The 23,751-nt window shown below is 41.6% G+C and overlaps 1 protein-coding gene across 6 annotated transcripts in view; it reads left to right on the forward strand.

The window, feature by feature from the left end:
- LOC146809562 (uncharacterized) overlaps positions 1–23,751 on the forward strand; it is a 299,611-nt gene that overhangs the window by 193,267 nt on the left and 82,593 nt on the right. For 5 of the 6 annotated variants that reach the window (XM_085616392.1, XM_085616393.1, XM_085616396.1 and 2 more), the window contains exon 4: positions 20,233–20,469. The exons of the other annotated variant lie outside the window; for it this stretch is intronic. In XM_085616392.1, coding sequence (XP_085472518.1) covers positions 20,233–20,469 — 237 coding nt within the window. The remainder of the gene's footprint in view (positions 1–20,232; positions 20,470–23,751) is intronic. 6 annotated transcript variants of the gene reach the window in all.

Genomic DNA, 23,751 nt, shown 5'->3' on the forward strand with positions numbered 1-23,751 from the left:
AGGTCTCGCATTTGGGACATTATAAGTGTTTAGCCATGCAACAGTTGATGTTGCACCAAGGATATTGTGCTGCAGAATTAAATACTTATAAGGTCCCAAAGGCGAGACCTATTGGCTATGCCAATGCTTGTTCATTTTATTGCTGTTTGCCACTGACCAGGCACACTTCACTCTCTTGTTTTGGCCTGAGTGAGTTTCAGTCACCTCTTTTACCCAACTCATAGATTGTTCAATGGCTTTGGCTGTGGCGACCACTTCATCCATAGTGGAATTTCCCAATATCCACAAACCTTGTACGCTTGTTGTTAGAGTTGACCATGAGTTGATTGCTTAACAATTCATTGGTGCTGGTTCCAAAGTTGCAAGTATTTGATAAAAATCTCAGTGGAGTTAGAAATGTGTTAATTGGCACACCTTTTGTCTCCTTGTATAAAAGTGGCATCTTTCTAGGTTTGTGCCAAGGGTGGGCTTAAAACTGGCATCTAACCATAGCATGGCTTTTTCAAACATATCCAATTTATCCTCACCATCAATCGTAGGTAATGATCTAAAAATCTCCTGCCCTTCCGAACCTAAGGAATGTAGTAAGATACTTTTCATCTGTTCAGCTGGCATTCTAATACCACCAATTGCCATCAGATAAGTGAAAAATTCCTCTTTCCACCTCTTCCATGGAATTGACGGCTCCCCTTTGGATTATAGAAACTTGGTAGGTGGATCAAACTGCATCTTTTCTTCTTTAACAACACCAGTGTACTGAATAATTACTAGTGTGTTAATATATATTCTAATAAGGGCAGTTAGAAATTATGCAGACACTCTCCACAAAGTTCATAATGGTATAATGACTATTACTTATGTTCCTTTAATACAAAAGCCAATTGCCAGAGCTCCTTGAACCTCAAACTGTAGCAGTAAACTAATGCTTAAAATGGTTTCAAATCCCTCCTGGAACGCAGTAAGTCATGTAAATCAACGGGGCTCCAAAATGGTGGCTAGAACCAAAACAAGGCTTGCATCGCTCTAAACTCTTATGCTCTCTGCGGGTAGCCAGAACCCAGGTACCCTTCAGTAAGGCATTCCTTGTTCTTTGCGCGCCCTACCCAGAAACAACGTGGTACTCAGACGACTGGATATACTACTCTAGACCTCCCCAATGCCCTTACATCAGGGCAGTCAAGGATTGGAACTCAGAGCAGAGGCGGCCTCTCTGCTATGGTGGAGGAGTGTTGCCCTCCCAGCCAGCAGCAGCAAAAGTTTAAAAATAAAATGATTATAAAGCAGTTTTATTATTGTTTTATTTTTCTTTCCTGTCAGAGTCTTGGGGTGGGGCCTAATCCATGATCGTCATGGAGGAGGAGTGGAAGGTGCACTGCTATCAGTGTACATGTGGGTTTGGCCACCCGTCTTTGGACGGCCAAACCAACATGCGCACTAAGCTGTTTCCAACCCAGCAAGGCTCCCAGTCTCTCTGGGAGTGCAAATCGATGTCACTGAGGCCTTCCTGATGCTGCTCTCATGCTGCCAGCAGCATAAGAGCAGCATCAGGATTGGCTGCAGGGGAGTCTGGGAGCCTGTGCTGCAGTGGAGCCAGCAGAACAGCGATGCCGCAGGCATTCAGGTAAATTATTTTGTTGGTGTTCTTATTTTTGTTCCCCACACCTCTACCTGCCCCACTACTTTGCCCGACACCAGGCACAACTGCCTCAGAGTGTCACATGGTGCGACTTCAAAGCAGCTCCATCAATCCACTGTTCAGGCCTCTGTGGATCGCGTATCCCGCCACCAAAACACGATGTAACAGCGAAGGAGGAGAGAATCCAAGAAGGCAGAAAGCGTGCGGAAGAACTCTTTATTCGTGCATCGTCTAGCCTCAGAGTCCCCACAGAATAATCTAACAGTTAAACATAGAACGTTAAGCCCTTCAACATTCCAGTCGTGTGGCATAACTAAGGAGTGAGGGAGAGAAGCTGAAGGAAAGGAACACAGAGGGGAAAGGGAAATAGAAAGGGGGAACAATAGTACAGAAAATAACGTCGCATTTACTACAATATGCATTATTTGTAACACCTGCAGCCCAGTGGACATGGACTTCTGACTAATGGTTCATTGTTGGAAACTAAATGAGGCTGGCAAGAGAAACCAGTGGCTGGACACTCCTTAAAATAGGACGTTTGTTCATGAAGACAATTTGATTGTGTCCCTGCCCATATCTACCAAATTTGAACGTGAGAATGTACCTAAAATCTTGAAACCAGGACTTTGCACTTGAGGAAAGTATTTAATATATAATTAACTCACTTCGTCAATTACGTATTGACATCTATAGATAATACAGACCTATTACAAAAGGTAAGACTCCCACCAAAGCCCTGAAGAAGTGTGCACATGCAAATCTCAAATAGTTTCCACAATTTGACAAGCACTGTGACTTAAATGCCCTCTACAACTTGATAATCTTGATACAGTGTATAAAGAAGGGTGTCGAATCGTGAAAGGAAGGCTGTGTATTTGAAAGAATCTGTTAAGATTGATGGATTAAATGTAAAAAAAATGTTTACAGATTGTCTTGTTAGGCTATTTATAATCTTTTTATTATAATCTTATATTTTTCTTAAATTGCTATATGAGTTTTGTTGCATTTATTGATGATGTCACTCCCTGAGATGTATTTTGTTACTATAATATATAGACCCACGTAGGGCCCGCTGAAAAAGTACCTTGGATGGAGCGAGTGTCAGCATCGAGACTCAATGCATCGGTTCCGATTCACGCAGTCGGGTCGGGGTGTCGTTGTCAAGCCTGCAGTCAGGTCCTGCTTTGGCGTCAAACCCCTTGCAATGCTTTTGCTGTGTCATCGTCGAACCTCGCATTCGGGTCTTGCATCATCATCTAGCTACTCAGGGATGTCCTCGGATCGGCACTGCGTCGGAGTCAAAAGGCACTGCTTTATTCCGATCGCCGCAAAGTCATCACTGAATCGATTGTGAAGCAAAACAGCTGCAGAACTCACTTCCAAAGTCCAGACTGAATTGGCAGCTCAGTCAAGGTAGAATGCACAGACAGCAGACTCCAGTAGCTGCAGCAGAGTTGTAGGATGTTTTTGATGGCCCTGAGACTTCAGAAACAGGGGGCAAGCCCTTTGAGTCCGTCTGGGTATAAGTGAGATGGGTCCAGTCCCTGTCCTCAGCAGCAGAGATCAGTAGGCAACAGGGCAGCTCAGCAAAACACAAAGCAGTTACTTCAGAGCAGCATTCAGGCAAAGTGTCAATCCTTGTAGTACAGCAGTCTTTACTCCTGGCAGAGATCCTCACAGCTCCAGTAGTGTACTGTCTTGGTAGGTTCAGAGCCCCAGTACTTATACCCAGTGTGTGCCTTTGAAGTAGGGGGTGACTTCAAAGCAAGCCCTTGAAGTGCATAGGTCCCCCATTCATCCGAGCCCTGTCTGCCAGGCTATCTGTGGGGGTAATCAGCTGTGTGTGTGGGACACTGCCTATTAAGATGTAAGTGTCATCTCCCTCTTCTTGTTCATGAAGAGCTAACAGAATGTAGATGAATGCAGATGTGTTCTCTGTCACATCGACCCATCCTCTGTTTGTGGCTGTCCAAAGGGAATGCACAAAGTGTAGCTGTCACCAACTCCAGACATGTATTTGAGACAGGCTGGTAGGCACACAGAGCAGTAAGAGCCACTTTCTAAAAGGGGCCTTTCTAAAATAGTAATCTTAAATCCAAATTTACCAGTAAAGAGGATTTATCGTTACTATTCCAAAGATATGAAGCATGATGCAGCTACTTCTTTCTTATCAGGAATTACAGCTTTAAAGTTCATTAAAGAACTTCCAATCCTAGCCTTTGAGAGGAGTAGGCCTCACAGTAGTGAAAAACGAATGTAGCTATTTGTCACCACCAAGACATGTAAAACTTAATAGTACATGTTCTACCATTTACTTACACACTAAAAGCCCTTGGGGCTACCTGGGGCCTACCTTAGGGGTGATTTATGGGTACTAAAAGAGGAGTCTAAGGCTTGGTAAGTGGTTAAAAATGCCAAGTCGAAGTGGCAGTAAACTCCAAACACAGGCCTTGCAATGGCAGGTCTGATACAAAATGTAAAGGCTACATGTGTGGGGGCACAACCAGTGCTGCAGGCCCACTAGTCAGTCAGTCAGTCATAAAGTCTTTATTCGGTTTTAGTGCAAACCATAAAAGCATACTACAATAAATACATATTAAAAACAAAGATTTCATTTTTAGGGAAATACCAAGCTTAAAAAGAAACACAATTACACCAATTGTTTTTTGCAAGGTGACGTGTCCAATTAAAAAAAAACATTAAAAAGGGTACAGTTCATTTCTTCAAGGTACGAATTACCACAGTTAAAAAACTTGCAATGTTGAAAGTTTCCCAAACATTATTTAAAAGCTGTAGGTACAAAAAAGCAGGTCTCACTTGAACAAAGCCTTTATCTCTTAAAATTGGGATTAAAAAACGTTTCCTAATGTCAATAAAGTGCTCACAGAAGAAAAAAAGGTGTATAATGTCCTGGGGGGAAAAGTTATCACAGGAACAAGGGCCAGGGTCCAACGCCCTTTTCCAGTCTTTCTTGGCTCCGATCAATAGATGTAGTTGATTCAATCTAAATCTGGTTAAAAGAAAACGGTGATTTGGATTTGTTACATATCCGAGATAAGGTTCCATAAAAGGTGTTGTTTTGCAGAGCTGATGGCTCCTAATGGAACCCTTAACCAGCTCCTTCTCTTCCCTTGCCAAAGTGGATATGCAACTATAAGTTTCTTTGCACCAGTTGATGTCACCTTTTACCAGAGTCTCGGGAGAAAGAAACAACTCTGGTCTCCCAAGATTTTTGGCCAGGATCCAAATATATTTCAACCAGGGTATATGCAAACCATGATCAAGCAAGAGACAATCTCTCAAAATGGTGTGATTCAGGTGTAAATCCGGGTTAAGCCAAATGCTAATCCATTTGAGCATCGGGGCCAGGGCAATGCTATCTTCACTAGTCACATTTAGATTACAGGCCCTGGGTATATGTTGTACCACTTCACAAAGAAGGTATAAGTAAACTAATATGCCAATCATGTATACACCAATATCACCATGTTTAGGGGAGAAGCACAGGCACTTTAGCACAGGTCAGCAGTGGTAAAGTGCTCGGAGTCCTAAGGCCAACCAAAAGATACAGCAAGCAAAACATTTGGGGGAGACCACCCTAAGGATCACAGGTCTAACAGTGAGGTAGTGAGGGGTTATAGATGCATGTTTGCTGAGTTTGCAGAGGACCAGGGGTTTTGGCCTAAAACCCTCACTGGTCTTAACAAGCCCGAGCTCTGTGTCTGCTCTCAACTAGGGACACTGGGAAGTCGGATGCCCAGAGGAGTCACCTGAAGTAAGAGTGGGGACAAGAAGGGAACTGGTGATGTCCCCTCCTGCAGCGATGGATGCTGGGAACAGGCAGTAATGCTAGTACCTCTAGAGGTGAACTGCAGTTAAGGCACTTCCTTTAGGGATGAATGCTAGTAAATATGGTCTGCTTGTTTGGCTTTTTTGTAAATATGGTTTGGGAGGGAAATGAGTGATGTCACTTTCCCGTAGAGATCAATGCTGAAAAGCAGCAATGCCACTTCCTGTAGGGATGAATGCTGGTGAACAAGGTCTGCTTCTATGACTTCTCTATAGTTGAGAAACCAGTGATGTCCCTTCCTGTAGAGATGGAGTCTGAAAACCGCAGTGGTGTCACTTTCTTTTAGCAATGAATACTGGTGGAAAAGCCCATTTTGTCTGGATTCTTCTTTTGAAGATTGTTTTGGCAGGAAACCAGGTTTGTATCTCTCTGGAGTTGCAATTTAGTATGTTCACATCCCAGTCACTGTGTTTTCCTCACCCTAAATTGATTGTTTACCTGGCACTGCCCTGATGATCCTTTTGGTTAAACCATTCTTCCTTCCCTTACTAGAACCCAAAGAAGAAGATTCTGAAAAGTTTAAGGACCTCTTCCTAGATCTTTCCTACTTGAATTTGATATTTGTTGCCACTGATTAGTGCTCTGAACAATCATGATTTCAGATGTGCATTTAGTACTTCATTATTGAAAGTAGTTACAACCTTTTTGGATTTAGGAAACCTTTAATTTACGCAGTTTGTTTAAACTCAGCTATGTCTTTATGGATGTTATCCAATAACAGGTTGTAGTCTTTAAATATTCTCAAAGAAGGTGGTCATGTATTGCTGTCCTACACTGCTTCTTCCATGATCTACAAGTCTGGTCCTGATCTGTTTGCTGTGAAGCAGCCCCCGAAATGCTTTACAACATGAATACTGATGCACAGCAAACAGATCTGCATCATTATTTCCTAAAAATTAAGTGTACCCTTCTCAGTCATTATCAATTATTTTCATAAAAGGAGCAACCAGTACCACCACTGTATGACAACAGTTCCTCAACTGCACAGAATCCACCTCATATGTGTTTCATTTTTAAAAGCCAGGCTGAGGGTAGGCAAGAGCTTGGGTATACAGGACACATGCAGACAAATCATTCATTAATGCTAATTATTGCCTGATTAAAAAAGTGCAGACTGAGGTATGATATATTTCATATATTGGTAAGCCTAAAGTTTTATTGGAGGAGCCTGTGTCCAGATACAGTTCATCTAATCGGTTAAAGTTCCTCTGCCTAAACCTTTGGAGACAAGCAGCCAAGTAGTTGAACTGCTCTGACTTGGCAGAGAATGCTCGGTACTTGCCTAACCTGGAAAGGTCAAGCCAACATGATGAATGTCCACATTTGATTAAATTTGAGTCAGAGGTGCCCTTATAAATCTCAAGTGACCCTTCCCCCTACCCTCCCGCAGCCTGTGGATATAATTATCTTTTTAGTGTTGATGGAGCGGAGCGGTTACCAGCTAGAGAATACACACAATCCACATACTCACCTGGGCCCATAAACATTCATACAAATGCTAGTAAATTCCGCTCTGATCAATTTAGTGTAATGATACCTACGAGGTATATTTACTTTACCAATTCTTACCGACCCTCATACACCGGTATGATAGCCTCTTTCCATCATCATATATGATGCAGGCGCTTTCGGGGGGGTGGGTAATAAGAATTCCCTCTCTAGTCTTAAGGGGTTTATCCTTTTAAAATCATTTTTAATGTTCTGCATAAATGTCATCTTCCTCTTTTCTCCGTACATTTTTGTCGTCGATCCTTTTATATACTGGTCTCTAGCAAATCCTAAATAAAAATCAGAAAATGATTTACATTTACTGCGAGTAAAACTTTTCCATTTACTCTTTACACACTACGAGTAAAACCTTCCGCTTACTCTTCACTCAAGCACTGATGAACCTGCTACTCCTTCGGAATTACCCTTTCTAGGTGATATAAGACCAAAGTTTCACCAGCGAACTCTTTGCTGTCAACCACTCTCACTTTTATATAAATTAATCCCTAACTCAACACTGTCAGCCCTGCATGGCTTTTCAGTGTTACCTTAAGCAAACGAGTAACCTCACTGCACTGTGGCTTCCAGTTACCACCCGCTATTCACTATTCCCGGGAATTTCCAGACAACATAAAACAAAGTACAAAACGGGTGTGTTAATACATTAAATTCAGATCTCAATATATACACCTAACTTAACTAAAACTAACCATCCTCTCTGCTACCAGAAAAACTGATGGAGCGGAGCGGTTACCAGCTAGAGAATACACACAATCCACATACTCACCTGGGCCCATAAACTTTCTTAACAAACGCTAGTAAGCTCCGCTCGGATCAATTTAGTGTGATGATACCTACGAGGTATATTTACTTTACCAATTCTTACCGACCCTTCGTCTGTATATAATTTTTTCTGATCAATGGATCTAATTGTTAGCTGTATCGGTGTAATACCATCCAACTATATACTTATAAATAACCACTGACACAAGAGAGTTTTAAATGTTTATATAGCAAGTTTCATGTGAACCAAAGAATGCAAAGTACAGTTGAACACCGTTTTCTTTAAGGAAGGAAAATCAAATTAAGTCAGAGATTTCAGACTAAGTTATAATAATGACAGTATCTGAAAAGGAGAAAACAGAGAGAGCAGTACAATGACATACTACACAGAATTATATTTACCTAGAACGGTGTGGATACCAACCCCTTGGCCTAGGAGCTGGACTGGGTACCCTGGGACAGGTCAGGAGACCAAAGGATTCAGGACAGGATTCAGGACAGTATAGGTGACCTCTTCTAGATCCGACGCCTGCGTCGCACCCCTCTCTGGTACTCTCTTCCTCCTCATTTCTTCCGCGATCTTCTTCTAGCTCTCTACCTACTTACCTCCTCGATTCTTCCGCGATGTTCTTCTAACTTAGCTTTGGTTCTAAGTTCTATAGTTCGGTTCTTCTTTATGATCTGCTCAATTCTCGGACAGCATCTCAGTCTCTCAGCATCTCTGCAGCATGAGCTTGTTCTATCTAACTGAACTACCTTGATTATACTCTTCTAATGGTAACCACCACCCTTACATGTTTCAAGTTCATGAAACGCTTAATTCTGATTAGACGAGCAAGGGGAGATGAACATCACACCATGCTAAGTTTTAATATTTTTCTAAAGCTTATTGTTTAATGTTCCCACCCCTTAATTTACTTTCCCAAGCTTTATTTCCCACCCGTATTCACACCTTCATCAATAGATTGTATATAATTTGGTTCCTGTTCACAAGTCATCATGCTTGTTCCCAGGACATGTTGCTGTTTTCTTTTGGATGGCATTCAAGGCTTTGCATCGCGGTTCCTGGTTTGTCGTTACTGCTAATGTGAACTAGTCACATGATACACGAGCTTCAGTCCCTCTTGGAGGTCCAAATATGAACTAATAGAGAGGTCAAAGAAAAGAATATTAAAATAAAAAATAAAGGATTTCACTGTATACCACCTATCTCTACTCTACTTATTTACTCATAATAATCTTTCGCATTAGCCTTTTAGTAAACTTACATGGTTTAGTTTCAGGAAAACATGCGCATTATCATGTGGGTTTCGAGCGGTCATTTTAAGAGCAACTGCGCAGCTGCAAATATTTCCCTCCAACCGATAGTACATCATTCTACGTAGATGCAGTAGAAGCATGTGCAATGCAGAATCCCGCGTATAGCAGCCATTTTAGAGACACACAGGTTACTTTTTAGTAATACACATAGGCAAGCTTCCCCTAGATTCAAATGTATGAATTTCTGGTGCAGATTAGTACTTACAAAGACAATTATTACGGAGTTGTGAGTTATTTGAGGGAATTGCTTCTGAGCAAGTCTACTATGCCATCACTAATTTCCCACCATCTGTAAATTCTTCATCTTTTTGTATAGAGCTCCTTTCATCTCCTCTAACTGTATCTCATTGTATTTTCTCTTTCCCTTTTCATTTAATGTATATCTTTTTCTTTTCTTGCAACACTTGAACCATGTAATTATTGCTAAAACTAATAGTGTTATACCTAATACTGGTAGTATTATTTGACCTATAGGACTATTACCTAAGTTAGAAAACCAGCCGCCTATGGTTGTAATACTATTTGTTAATTTTTTCCATACACAGTCAACTTCCAGTGGTTTCAAATCTTCCTCTAATTTCGTAATGTTTTTAATATATCTCCCAATTTCAACACCTTTGTCAGGAATGTAAGTGCAACAATGTTGCGCTTTCAACATTGTACAGACTCCGCCCTCTTTTGCCAATAATATAGCAAGAGCAAATCGATTTTGCAAAAACATAGATCTGATCGCAACCAATTCTGTATTAATCATTAAGAATCCTCCAGCAGTATCAGTCGATATTAGATCAACCACTGTAGATAATTGACAAATCCTACGTAAGTTTAGAAATACTCCCACTGAAGGTGCACTGAATATATGCACTGAATATATCACCTACTAATTCTGAAAAACTAGCTCTCTTCATACGTGTTAGTTCCTTTGCGTTTTCATTGCTTCAAGTGATTCTTTTCACATGGTACACTTTTGGGAATACTATTCCAAAATAGCAACTCCCGTACCAATGATCAGGCAGCCTAAAATATGCTTTGTTTCCACATACATAATAAATTCCAGGAAATACTGGATCTGTTTCACCTTTTAGTCCCCATCCCCCAATTACTAGAACATTATGTTCACATTCACTGGAATCAATATATACATTGTTATATTCAGTCTTTAATCTATGGAGGCAGATCTTCCCTTTCTTTTCAAAGTCTAGGGATATAGCAGCATGAGTCTTGCCAGTTGTATACATATTTTCTTTCTCAGCCCATTGAGGCATCTGAGGTTTTGGTTCAGAGGCCTTTCCTTGGAAGTCCTGCCTCCTTTGCTCAACTAAATTCAAACATATCTTTTTTTCTTCATGTAATTTACATGTTAAATTGTGCTTGTGTGCTTCAGCTATATCTATTGTTTTCATAGTTAGAAAATATTTTCCCATAAACTGTGCATCCCTTGTACTAAGAACTGGGTTCATGCTCTTTCGCATAGGAACCTCAGAAAAAAATCGCATCTACATTAGAATAATAATATTGTAACTTTCCTGTTCTATAAAACAAACTTGCTAACACGCTACAAGAAATACCATAGGTCAAGGGAATATGGTGGTATGTTACACCTTCCGCTACTGATGCTGGTAATTTCATACATACATAACAATCACTCACTTCCATAGTGTCTACATATTACACTAATAGATTTGTGAAAACATTTAAAGCAGTGTCATTATTTGTCACAGTGTGGTGTACATCTAACTCATCTGGTGCTCCTAAATCTATCTCTTTAATTCTTGGACTCATGTGGTGCTCCTTATGACTAACAAAATTATGAGTACTAAAAATATACTACATATACATATGTGTACACAATTTCGTTTCGGTTTTCCAGCAGCCCTATCATCAGCCATCTTGGGCTAAGAAGATCTCTCTTCTTTAATTCAGATTAGGATTTGAAATATAATTTCTTGGGAAATGTTTAAGTTGGTCTCACTTCTTCGGCAATCTGTTCTGCACTTACTTCTTCATCACTTTCTTCATTTAAATCTAAATTCTCGAAATCTTCAAGAATTCTTCAAGAAATCTTCAAGAATTACATAGGTCTATTCAGGACCTTTGAACTTATTGTTCAATACTCTTAATCTTTGGCTTTGTCACCTTGGCTGTACAGCAGATGTCCCAGACTGACTAGAAATTTCATTTACTTGGTCAGGTTCTTGATTAACTGTTTTGAAATGTTACTTCAATCTTTTCACAACACCTGGCCAGTTGTCACCCCTTCTGACCCTTTTTGATTGTACTACACTGTCACTGTCTTCGAGTGTTCTTTCATTTTCATTAAGTTGTGGCACTATTTGATCGTTTTCGGTTTCAGTAACCCTTTCTGTCTGACCCTGCCCAGGGCTTGTCTTTGCAATGTGTTTTTCTGCCTGGACGCGTTCTTCATCCCTGTCTTGACCCTGTTCAGGTTTTATTTTAGTTTTTTCTTCTTCTTCTACCTGACCCTGTTCTTCTTTTCCTGTCTGGCCCTGCTCAGGTCTTATTGCACTTTGGGTTTCTGCAGCCCGAACGTGTTCTTCTAGACCTATCTGTCCCTCCCCAGACTCGTTAAAGGTTTCATCCACTTCCGTAGATTTTTCTTTCCTTATCTGGTCCTGCTCAGGTTCTCCAATCATTGTATTTTCACTTTCCTGAGCTAGTTCTTCTATATCTATCTGGTCCTCACTAATTTCCTACCTTTCTAACTTTGTTTGACTTCTTGTTCTCATAATTACTTCAGGTATGTCAAGCACTGGTATCCAGTCATCCTGACTTGTGCTCAGTTGTTCTTGATCAGCTATTTCAGGATCCGATATTCTTGATACTTCAGCTGTACCACCTTCTGCAGGTGCAGAAGGTGGTACAGCTGAAGGAACTAGCCTCAACTGCTTGTGTCAGTTGGGAACCTTCTGTGTTAGGTGCTGGTACTCTCTTGGTATGGCTTGCATGAATCTAATTAGGCAAGCCTGCACATTTCACTGCTGTGGTTGTAACCAATATAACATTATGTGGTTTTCCCTACCTCGGTGCTAGATATGACTCTCGAGTGAGTTCCTTCACCACCACCCAATCACCAGGATTCAGATCATGTGTTTGATACGGCTGCCTGGCAACTGTGTCTTCTCCAACCCGGTGAGAGATAGAACGCACTAGGTCAGCCAATTCTTTGCAATATTCCAATACCAAGTCATCAGATATATTCAACAGTTTGTGTCCTGGTATACATGCCTGCCTCATCGCTCTTCCAATGAGTATTTCATGGGGACTCAACCCTGTATTCCTATCAGGAATGCTTCTGAGCCCCATCAGAACAAGAGATAAAGCATCAGACCAGTCCAGTGGGGTGGATGCACATACCTTTCCCAGTCTTGCTTTCATAGTGCCATTCAGTTGTTCTTCCACTCCAGAAGCCTCTGGGCGGTATGCACAGTGCAGTTTAGGTTCAATTTTAATTGCTTCACAGATTAGTCGAATTACTTTATTATTAAAATGAAACCCTCTATCTGATTCCAAGGTCACTGGAAAACATCAATTCTCTCAACAATAATTTGGCAACTGTTATACTGTCATTTCTTCTAGTAGGGTAGGCCTCCACCCACCGTGAAAATAAACAAACTATGACAAGTATATACTTCAAACCTCTGCAAGGTGGTAATTGAATAAAATCTAATTGTAACCTTATAAAGTAATCTGACATTCCTAAGGCAGGAGCTTCACACAGACATTTTCGTAATTTTACAAACGCTTCCATACTTTCATCATCCCATTCTATTGGATCTTTTGCTCGTTTCTTGGTCATTTGTATCAAGGATATGGCCAGCAAGGAAATCCCTACAATCCACTGCCTACAGTATCCCACAACTCCAAGGAACATTCTGATTTCTCTCTGGGTTTCAGGCAATTTCATCTGTCTTATTATTTCTATTCTCTTGGGAGTCACTCTCCTCACTCCCCGTTCTATTAGGTGTCCAAGATATTTGACTCCGGTTCGGCAAAACTGTAATTTTTCTGGGGACACTTAATGTCCACATTCAGCCAAATGGTTCAACAAGGCAATCAAATCAGCAACACAGTCATCTCTTGTTTTAGATGCGACTAGTAAGTTGTCAATATACTGCCCTAGGACTGACTTCCTAGGCAGTACTAAAGTTTCAAGACACTTTTTCAAAATTTGATTAAAAGTTGAAGGACTTTCAGTATACCCTTGAGGAACACGATTTCAAACGAAAATACGATCCTCAAATTTAAAGGAAGACAAATATTGGCTATCAGGATGCAATGGAATAGAAAAGAAAGAGTGACATAAATCAATTACAGTAAACCATCCTGCCGTCCATGGTATCTGGTACAGAATTACTGCTGGGTTAGGCACTACAGGGCAGCATGGTACAACAATCTTGTTGATTTTTCGTTAATCTTGAACCACCCGATATTTTCCATTGGGTTTCTTAATGCCAATTATAGGTAAATTGCATGGACTGCTCATTTTTTCTTTTAGAATGCCTTGTTCCACCATTCAATCAATTTCTGCTGCTACACCAGCTTGAACTTCGGGACTCATTTTATATTGTCGAGTGTTAGGATAGACTGCACCTTCCTTCACGGTTACTTTTACTGGATCTACATTTGCCATTAGTCCTACGTCTTTTCCTATAAAATCCCATACATCTGGATTGACTGTCAATTTGACCTCATCTGGCAAATCATCTTTTGTCATCAGAGAATACATCTCGTCCACTTCTGTGCCTTGTTTAGCTAGCATGATTTTGTAGACTCCGTCTTCATCTGGGGTTCAGATTGCAACACCGTCCGGTGTGCAAAATATTGTGCAATTCATTTTGCATAGTAGATCTCTTCCTATTAAATTTACAGGACTGGAGTCACACACCACAAATTTGTGCATTTCCCTGAAATTGCCAATGCGTACCTCCATGGGTTCTGTAATAGGTGTTCTAATCTGCTTATTGGAAACGCCCACTACTTGGATTGAATCTCCAGAGAGGTGTAGGTTTGGAATGTCTGCTGTTCTCACAGTAGAACGGGTAGCTCCAGTGTCCAACAAAAATGTAATATCTTTTCCTTCTACTTTACCATCAATATATGGACCTGACTGATCTACTGGTAAGGAAGCGCCAAGTACGCACTTCTCTTCCTCCCACCTCAGTCACCGTCATTGAGCTCTTTCACTGAAATAATTATCCTGTAAAAGAAACTGTGATGTTACAGAATTTTTCTTACCACTTCCTCCTTGAAATCCGGTGTCCGCACTGTACTTGGCTTGGTTCACCAAATTTGGCATAAGGGCAGGTGGCAACTAACTCTGTAGATTAACAACCTGCTGTGGTTGGCTCATTATCACCTCATTCTGGGTCTGTGGATTTACATTTTTATTTGGGCCGTTATTATTCTGTATACTTTTACACTCGTTTTTCCAATGCCCCAATTTTCCGCACCCGTGACAGGGAAACTTTTTCTTTGCCTCCTCTCTACTCATTCTTGCCTTCGGTTTACCCCCGTTATTTTCACCTTGACCTTGCCCTTTTCCTTGATTTCCTGTCTGACCATTTAATTGGAGTTCCCGCTGCCTTGCCAGTTTTACTTGGGCCTGCATCACTTTTTCTTCCCACTTTTTCCGTTTATTGTCAATTCCATCTCCGCAGTACTTTGCGTACTTGAGTATATCATCTATTGGCCTTGCTTGCCAACACAACATATGTTGGCGAATCATGTCTCCAATTTCTGGGTTTAATCCTGTCACAAATCGATATTCAAAATGTCCCGTAGCTTTATCTCCGATATTCTCAAATCCGCTATATTGCTTAAACATTTGCAGCAGTCGTTCATAATAAGTATGTACCGACACATTTCTATCCTGGGTTGGTCTGTCTATTTTTACCCAATCTGTTTCTTTCGGAGGAATTTTCCCTCTCAAGAAAGTGATCACCTGGTGATATTTCTCCATTGTTTCATCTGACTATCTTGAGTTTCACGCTTCAGTCTTGGATAAAATCCATTAAGGTTTCTGCTACTTCTAGATCTATCGCGCTCAAATGCTTCAGTTTCCCACTCTTCTAATGCCTCATACTGAGTTATTTTAGGTCTGGGCTCTAATTCATTAATTCTCAATCTCAGATTATGTAAAATCCGTCCATTAAACATTCCATGTTCTGGGAAAGCTAGCACTTGATCACTTTTTGTATATTCTATCCAATTTTCTAACCATACACAGGTATGATAGCCCCTTTCCATCATCATGTATGATGCGGGTGTTTTCGGGGAGGAATAAGAATTCTCTAGCTAGTCTTAAGGGGTTCATGCTTTTTAAAATCATTTTTAATTTTCTGCATAAATGTCATCTTCCTCTTTTCTCCGTACATTTTTGTCGTCGATCCTTTTATATATTGGTCTCTAGCAAATCCTAAATAAAAATCGATTTACATTTACTGCGAGTCAAAGTTTTCCGCTTACTCTTCACACACTGAGTAAAACCTTCGGCTTTCTCTTCACTCAAGCATTGATGAACCTGCTACTCCTTCGGAATTACCCTTCCTAGGTGATATAAGAACAAACTTTTACTAGCGAACTCTTTGCTGTCAACCACTCTCACTTTTATACAAATTAATCCCTAACTCAACACTGTCAGCCCTGCATAGCTTTTCAGTGTTACCTTAAGCAAACGAGTAACCTCACTGCACTGTGGCTTTCAGTTACCACCCGCTATTCACTATTCCCGGAAATTTCCAGACAACATATAACAAAGTACAAAACTGATGTGTTAATACATTAAATTCAGATCTCAATATATACACCTAACTTAACTAAAACTAACCATCCTCTCTACTACCAGAAAAACTGATGGAGCGGAGTGGTTGCCAGCTAGAGAATCCATACAATCCACATACTCACTTCGGCCCATAAACATTCATACAAATGCTAGTAAACTCCGCTTGGATCAATTTAGTGTGATGATACCTACGAGGTATATTTACTTTACCAATCCTTACCGACCCTTCGTCCGCATATAAATTCTTCTGATCAATGGATCTAAGTTATAATAATGACAGTACCTGAAAAAAGGAGAAAACAGAGACAGCAGTACAATGACGTACTACACAGAATTATATTTACCTAGAATGGTGGGGAAACCAACCCCTTGGCCTAGGAGCAGGACTGGGTCCCCTGGGACAGGTCAGGAGACCAAAGGATTCAGGACAGGATTCAGGACAGGAAAGGTGCCCTCTTCTAGATCCGACGCCTGCGTCGCACCCCTCTCTGATACTCTCTTCCTCCTCATTTCTTCCACGATCTCCTTCTAGTTCTTTAACTACTTCCTTCCTCAATTCTTCCGTGATGGTCTTCTAACATAGCTTTGGTTGTAAGTTCTATAGTTCGGTTCTTCTTTAGGATCTGCTCAATTCTCGGACAGCATCTCAGTCTCTCACCATCTCTGCAGCATGAGCTCGTTCTAACTAACTAAACTAACTAAAGTACCTCAATTATACTCTTCTAATGGTAACCACTACCCCTAAATGTTTCAAGTTCATGAAACGCTTAATTCTGATTGGACGAGCAAGGGGAGACGATCATCACACCATTCTAAGTTTTAATATTTTTCTAAAGCTTATTGTTTAATGTTCCCACCCCTTAATTTACTTTCCCAAGCTTTATTTCCCACCCGTATTCACATCTTAATCAATACATTGTATATCATTTGGTTCCTGTTCACAGGACATCATGCTGGTTCCCAGGACATGTTGCTGTTTTCTTTTGGATGGCATTTAAGGCTTTGCATCGCGGTTCCTGGTTTGTTGTTACTGCGCATGTGAACTAGTCACATGGTACATGAGCTTCAGTCCAACTTGGAGGCTCAAATACGAACGAATAGAGAGGTCAAAGAAAAGAATTTTCAAATAAAAAATAAATGGTTTCACTGTATACCACCTATCTCTACTCTACTCCCATTTACTTATGATAATCTTTCGCATTAGCATTTTAGTAAACTTACATGGTGCGCATTATCATGTGGGTTTCAAGCGGGCATTTTAAGAGCAACAACGCAGCTGCAAAGATTTCCCTCCAAGCGATAGTACGTCATACTACGTAGATGCAGTAGACGCATGCGCAATGCAGAATCCCTTGTTTGGCAGCCATTTTAGAGACACACGGGTTACTTGTTAGTAATACACATAGGCAAGCTTCCCCTAGATTCAAATGTACGAGTTTCTGGTGCAGATTAGTACTTACAAACACAATTATTATTGAGTTATGAGTTATTTGAGGGAATTGCTTCCGAGCAAGTCTCCTTTTATACAAGTCCTTGCTCCATCAGTGTCATCTTGCAGAGGGGAGACCCTAAATGTGTCTTCGTCTTCCTGTAGGCTCTTGGAGATATTCCTCTTCAATCCCTTTACATATTTAATTAATTTATTTATTTAAACTACTTGTAAAGCACACTGCCACTTAACAGATATTCTGGCCCTGTATCACTTGTTGATAAAACAAGAAGGAGATGCCATACAATGTGCTAGTGTTCATCTATTATTGTACGTTAAAATCTTGAACCACATTCTAACTTTTAGGAAAAAGCCATGTTTTAAGCCCCTTCCTAAAGTGTATTAGATCAACAGAATGTCTCAGGGCAGTTGGAAGTTCATTCCATAGTCGGGCTGCCTCAATCATGAACACTCGGCCCCTAGTCTGGCTTTTGTTAATCTAGTCACACGGGCCATCTTAAATGAGGAAGAGCGTAAGCTCCTACTAGGGACATGCCATTTTAGTCTCTTCTGCAGGGGTATTGGTCCAGCAACATGAAGGTCTTTAAAGGCAATGCAGAGAGATTTAAACATTACTTTGTTTTAGTGGTAGCCAATGTAGCGCTATCAAAGACTGGGATGCAGAGGACCTTCTTGGCCTATTAAGGGCCAATTTGGCACCAACTACTAGAACTCTCTGTAGTCGCTTGATTAGGTAATTCGGAGCTCCTAGCAGCAGGGCATTGCAATAATCCAAACTACTCAGAATCACACTATGTATACCACCAGTTGTCGAGGTGAAATAGGAAGGAATGGGAGAATCTTAGGAAGTGCTCTGATTATGGAAAAGTTTCTACCATCTTGTTGACATGAGGTTCTAAACTAAGCTTCCTATGAAACGTTACACCTTAGTTTTGAACCGCCATTGAGGGCACCAGAGTCTTGTCCGAGGGCATGAGCCAGAAGTTGGGTGGAAGTGGGATCGGGACCTTGGACACTAGGCAACATAGAATCTCTGTCTTGTCTCCATTGAACTACAATGTATTAGACTTCAGCAAAACTGTAATCTCCTGCATGCATTCATGGAACGTGTCTAGTGGTAGGGATTAATCTCCCTCCAGAGAAAAGACCAAATGGGTATCATCGGCGTAGTTAACCAGATCAACCTTGTATGATTTGATGAGTGAGATATGTGGGCTCATATAAATGTTGAAAAGTATGAGACTAATTAAAAACCCTTGTGGGATGCCATGTCCCTACATTCAGAACAGAATGGAGGAAGAGACACAGTCTGCTGTCTATCAGACAGATAAGAATACAGCCACTTTGCCACTGTGCCCCCAACTTTAATTGAGGAAAGCCTGTCCAGGAAAATGCCCTAGTTGACCATATCAAAAGCTGCAGACAGATCTAACAAGATCAGAACTGCTGTCTGGCCCTTGTCTGCTCACATTCTAAGTTTATCCATGACTGTGAGCAGAGCATTTCCAGTTCTATGACCGGGATGAAACCCAAATTGCTTGACCTCCAATATTTGGTTAGCTTCTACAAAGTGGGAGAGTGTTGTACTAACAAAGCGTTCAGGATTATATTGGCCTGTAATTATTTAGAGACATGGGATCTAAGGATGGCTTTTTCAAGAGCGGAGTAACTATTTCTCTTTTCCTGGGCACTGGAACCATTCCGCTGTTCAAGGATTGTCAACAAATTTGCCACAGCTGTATAAGGAGTTCACCAGCTAGTAATTTCCAAATCCAATGAGGTAACGGGTCCTGAGGAGATAGAGGTGATATAGTTATGGCCAAATCTCTGAAGTTGTCCTCTGTTAAGTTCTCAAAATGTTCTAGTACATTTATCTGCCTCAGTTGAGCAGTATCACAAGTGGAATCTATAGGTAAGATGTTACCGTGCCCTAACATCAACAGGAATGCTCCCTTTTCGTCTGAATATTGGTTCATCCGTTTTGAGAATTCTAATACAAGTGGTTACACTGTATATTTGTATACAATTCAGATTGGCTTTTAAAGAACTATTTCAGATAAGGGGGATTAGTAATTATAAAAACAAACAAGTTGGTGCCCACTTCGGAGAAAATCAATGTGGTGGTCTTTGGAAGGAGGAAATAACATCAGGGTAATATTCAAATAATAAGCAAGACACTATGAGCTATGCTCAGGCAGCTTCTAAAGCCAACACTGGTTAACACCACTCCTTAGCATTGTTAGCACCAAGATCATAATGCAAGCTAAAGCAGGTCTTAAATTGACCAGTTGCTAGAGCTAATCTCTTCAGGGAAAGGGTACCAAAGCCATTGAAGGTTAAGTAAAGTTTGCACCAGAACATCATGCCAATGCAGTACCCCTGTCACAAAGCTGGGCCCCTTCCTCCACTGGCATGTAGTCACAGCAGGATCCAGGCCACCAGCATGTTGCAAGCTTTTCACTGTACTAAACACATCTCCGTCCAGCACCACAAGGTGGAGGGTGGTTGGTAGACCTTACTCACAGTAGAAGAGGAAGACGCATTACTTCAACAATACATTTCACTGCTGACAACCATATTCCACCCCCTACTTGTACTCCTACTTACAATAGTTTGGGAGGGAACATAAGTATTGATCTGAATGGCATCAAGGATGTACATTTCATGCCTGGGCTCTACAACCGGCCAATTTGGGAGAAACAGATTAACTTGAAATGCAGAATATTTGTAGGGTGTTTATTCCTGTCTAAAATATTAGAAATACTGTAGCAGGCTTCAGCCATTATCCTTACTGTCATTTGTCCTAAACCACATTATTCGATAGCCATAATTTGTCCACGCAGTGTCCAGTCTTTTTGTCCAAATTGACACAGGTGATAAAGTTACTTTGTTTTGAATTTCAGTGGCTCCGATTGACTGTCGCAGCCTCCATTGGGAGCGAAATGAGACAACCATTACTATTAGAAAAAACATCAGCTTTGACAACATCACGTTGCTGCCCCTACTTGCTGCATCATCAGCTGGACAAGTCATACCTTACATTGATGTCATCCTTGTAAGTGGACTGGATCCAGGGTGCCCATATAATATCACTGTATGGAAATCTGGGTACCAGGTTTGCACGATCAGTCTATACACAGGTGAGTGCAAGTGTGTACATGACATATTGTGCTGCCTCCACATAACAAAAAACTAATTATATACAGACATGGCTCGGTATTCATCAAGATTTGTGCAAATTTGTGATATAAAAATGTGTTAATCTATAAATTTACTCGCAAAAGGTGCGGTTCTTGTACATAACATGCACTCAGAGGGACCAGAGGTGGGTCCTGTGATTTGTGAGCGGTGCTTCCACCCCATTCCATTAATGCATTAGGAGTAAAAGAAGATAGCCATGTAGAGAGGAAGCAAAAAATATGGCAGAAAAAAGGGAATAAATGAACAGAGTGGTTTAGTATGGAGGGTGTCCTCACCGAAACACAGTACAAAAGGATCTATGTCAACCTTATTAAAACCATACTTAATAAAAACTTCGAAGTCTCATTTATTATGAAAAATGGTCTCTAAAAAGGTGGTTGAAAGTAGAACACAGCATGAACATAAGGTTCCCAAGGTAAACCCTGTGCTCCTCAGAGCATATTTACTACAGCTTTTATGGTGGTATCAGTGGCCAGCAGAAAATAGGGTACCACCACACCACTAGATTGGGCAAATGAACAGAGGTGACTGTGACGGGATTCTTAGGTGGACTTGACTCCTGAGAAAGGACATAAGAGGGCAGGAATAAGGTATTTTCTTGGAAGCTGTTTCCATCCAACCTCTTAGGACCCCAGGAGCGGTGGAAGGATTTTTGCACTATAGGCAAAATAATATTATGCAGCTTTTGCTCCCCCATCTGACAAACAGCTGGCTGTATATCCAGATACTCTTTGGCACCCCATGTTTAACTATACTGGCACTGCCGGAAGATGGTGGCTATACCTCTCCTGTGTGGTACTTTAAAATTTGGGACCGCGTAGGAGGCAGGGCCCTACCCCCTGTCTATTCGGGTATTAGCGAACCGCGAATGGCCAATGCAGTATGTACAAGTGCTTTGCATAACGTTTTATCGATAAATGCACTTTGTATACGATATTTCACGTTGACTTCGTGGGTTCCATCTTGGAGCGGTGGCCATCTTATGGTTGCCCTCACATAGGCTACACATCAAGGACAAACACCGGCCTTTAGAACATATGTGCCTTCCTTTGACTTCTCTGTGACCTGTGCAACTTGGCTCCACCGCCCCAGGTCAGTCCGGTCCCACGAGCTCCCCGTCCTACGGCCACCTGTGATTAGCATCAGGGTTTGACACACCATAAAGCCTTTTCATCCCACACAAGCCTCCGGCTTATCTCTTTCACACCTGACTCTTCCTGCTTTATGGCTTGTTTTACAAACAGGAGGTGCCCGTGTTTATTGGGGTCTGTTGATATCTGATGTGGGATCTGAGCCTCGCTGGGTAAATAATTGTGGGCTGGCTGAACTGGAATGTGGGATGGTCATCATGACTCTGCCTTTTCGTTTGTAATGAATACATATGAATGACCATATCGTAAAACAAGGAATGTGTGCCTGAAGCATGATATTTTGTATATAAGGAGAAGGCCGTTTCTGTAAGTTTAAGCAGTCTCCTGAGAACATACATTGTGTTGTACTTCTCGGACACCTGTAATTGGTCTGCAGCCAATAAACAAGATCTTTGACTTCACCTAGAAGACTCTGTGTTTCTGTGGGTCTGAAACAGGAAGAACTCGAAGTCTTAGGGTGTGTTCCCCTGCACCGCTGGGTTTTAAAAACCCAGTACTTCAGTTGGCGCCCAATGTGGGGCGATTTCAGCGGTACCGGTCCAAGCCAGAGGTTCGTGAGGAGCTTCGTGTGGAAATTCCGGAGGAAGGCCGCCACTTCATCGACCCCTGCATGTCGACGTGGTCCGAAAGTCTTTTCTGCGAGGTTCTCCGCGTCCCGACGGCTACGAAGGACTGCTGCCCTGATTAATCGCCCTGTTTTGGACCCTTGACGATTTGGTAGAGCGAAACAATCGAGAGAGTCTTCTGGTGACGCCATCGATCATCGATATTCAGTTAAGTATAAGTGGAGCGTCTCCCAGTTTGTTTGGTATCCTTCGGGAATTTGGTATCCTTCGGGATCGCTTTGATTTGGAACTTGCAAGTGCCAAAGCCAGAGGACTCGTGTATTCACGAGACTATCGTATTCGATAATCCTTTGAAGTTTGAAACTAGACTAGTGAGCGAAGATGCCTGGTTCTAGTGTATTTGGAAGATTGTTTTGTTTGGGTTGTAGAAGGGATTCCCAATTAGAGGATTCATGTCCGGTTCCTCCAATTGGAACTCCAACTTATGAGCTTTATGTAAAACATGGCGTGGGCCCCATTGCGTATAATGAAGTATGGATCCGATACACCAGAAAGGACGGTGTTTTAAAATGGCCCCAAAATGGTAGTTTCGATACAGATATCTTAGATAATTTGGAAGTTAAATTGTTTAAATAGAAAGCCCGGCCGGCGATGTTTGTTTCTTTCCGCCTATGGCGAAAGGAAGCCAAACAGAAGGAAATTAAGCTAGCAAAAAGGAATAAGAGAGAAAAAGGTATATCAATGGTGCAAGCAGCTGTGCAATTTAAAGATAATGAGGAGGAACAAATGAATGAGCAGTTACATAGACAGCGCAAACTAGGGATCGATAAATGTTACCCAGTTTTGTCACCCCTTGTACAAGATGAGACAAAAGAGAAAGAAAAGGATTGCCTAATGTCCCATTTGCTAAGTTCGCCACCCCGGTATGCACAAAATGCCACAGCGCCTCCACAGCTTGTGAATGTGCAGCCTCCAGTTAATGTGCCGCAAGCCTTCCCACAGCCGCCAGCTCCCCCTCAGCTGGCTCCTATCCCTACAGTGCAGCCCTCTCAAGGGCCGCCAGTTTTGTTACCTGTTGCCCCTGCGCTTCCTGCGACTTTGCCTAGTACATCAGCTGCCTCCCCTGGCGTTTTTCCCTACCCTACCCAGGTACCTGTATCTGCATCCGCTTTTCTTCTCTCTGTCTTTCCCCCCGTTTTCGCCTCAACTTCTCCTTCAGCGCGACAACGACTAGCTAATGTAGTTACTAGTTTAATGTCGCCTCTCTTTGGGTCATCTAGTATGACCCCTGGTTTACAACGAAAGCAGTTGCGTAGTCAGCTGCCTAATCCTGAAGAGAAAGAGGTATTAGATCATATGGAGCGTAGGTGGATTGTTTTCCCTTCACTCTATGATGTGGGGTCAGTTGTTAACGTGTTTCACCAATGGGACGCCCCAAAACAGAGGTATGTGTTCGACAAAATGTGTGAATTCCTCTGTGAGGAATTGGAGGATCATGGTTCAA

Source organism: Triturus cristatus, chromosome 7 (assembly GCF_964204655.1).
Source record: "Triturus cristatus chromosome 7, aTriCri1.1, whole genome shotgun sequence".
NCBI classification, from domain to species: domain Eukaryota; kingdom Metazoa; phylum Chordata; class Amphibia; order Caudata; family Salamandridae; genus Triturus; species Triturus cristatus.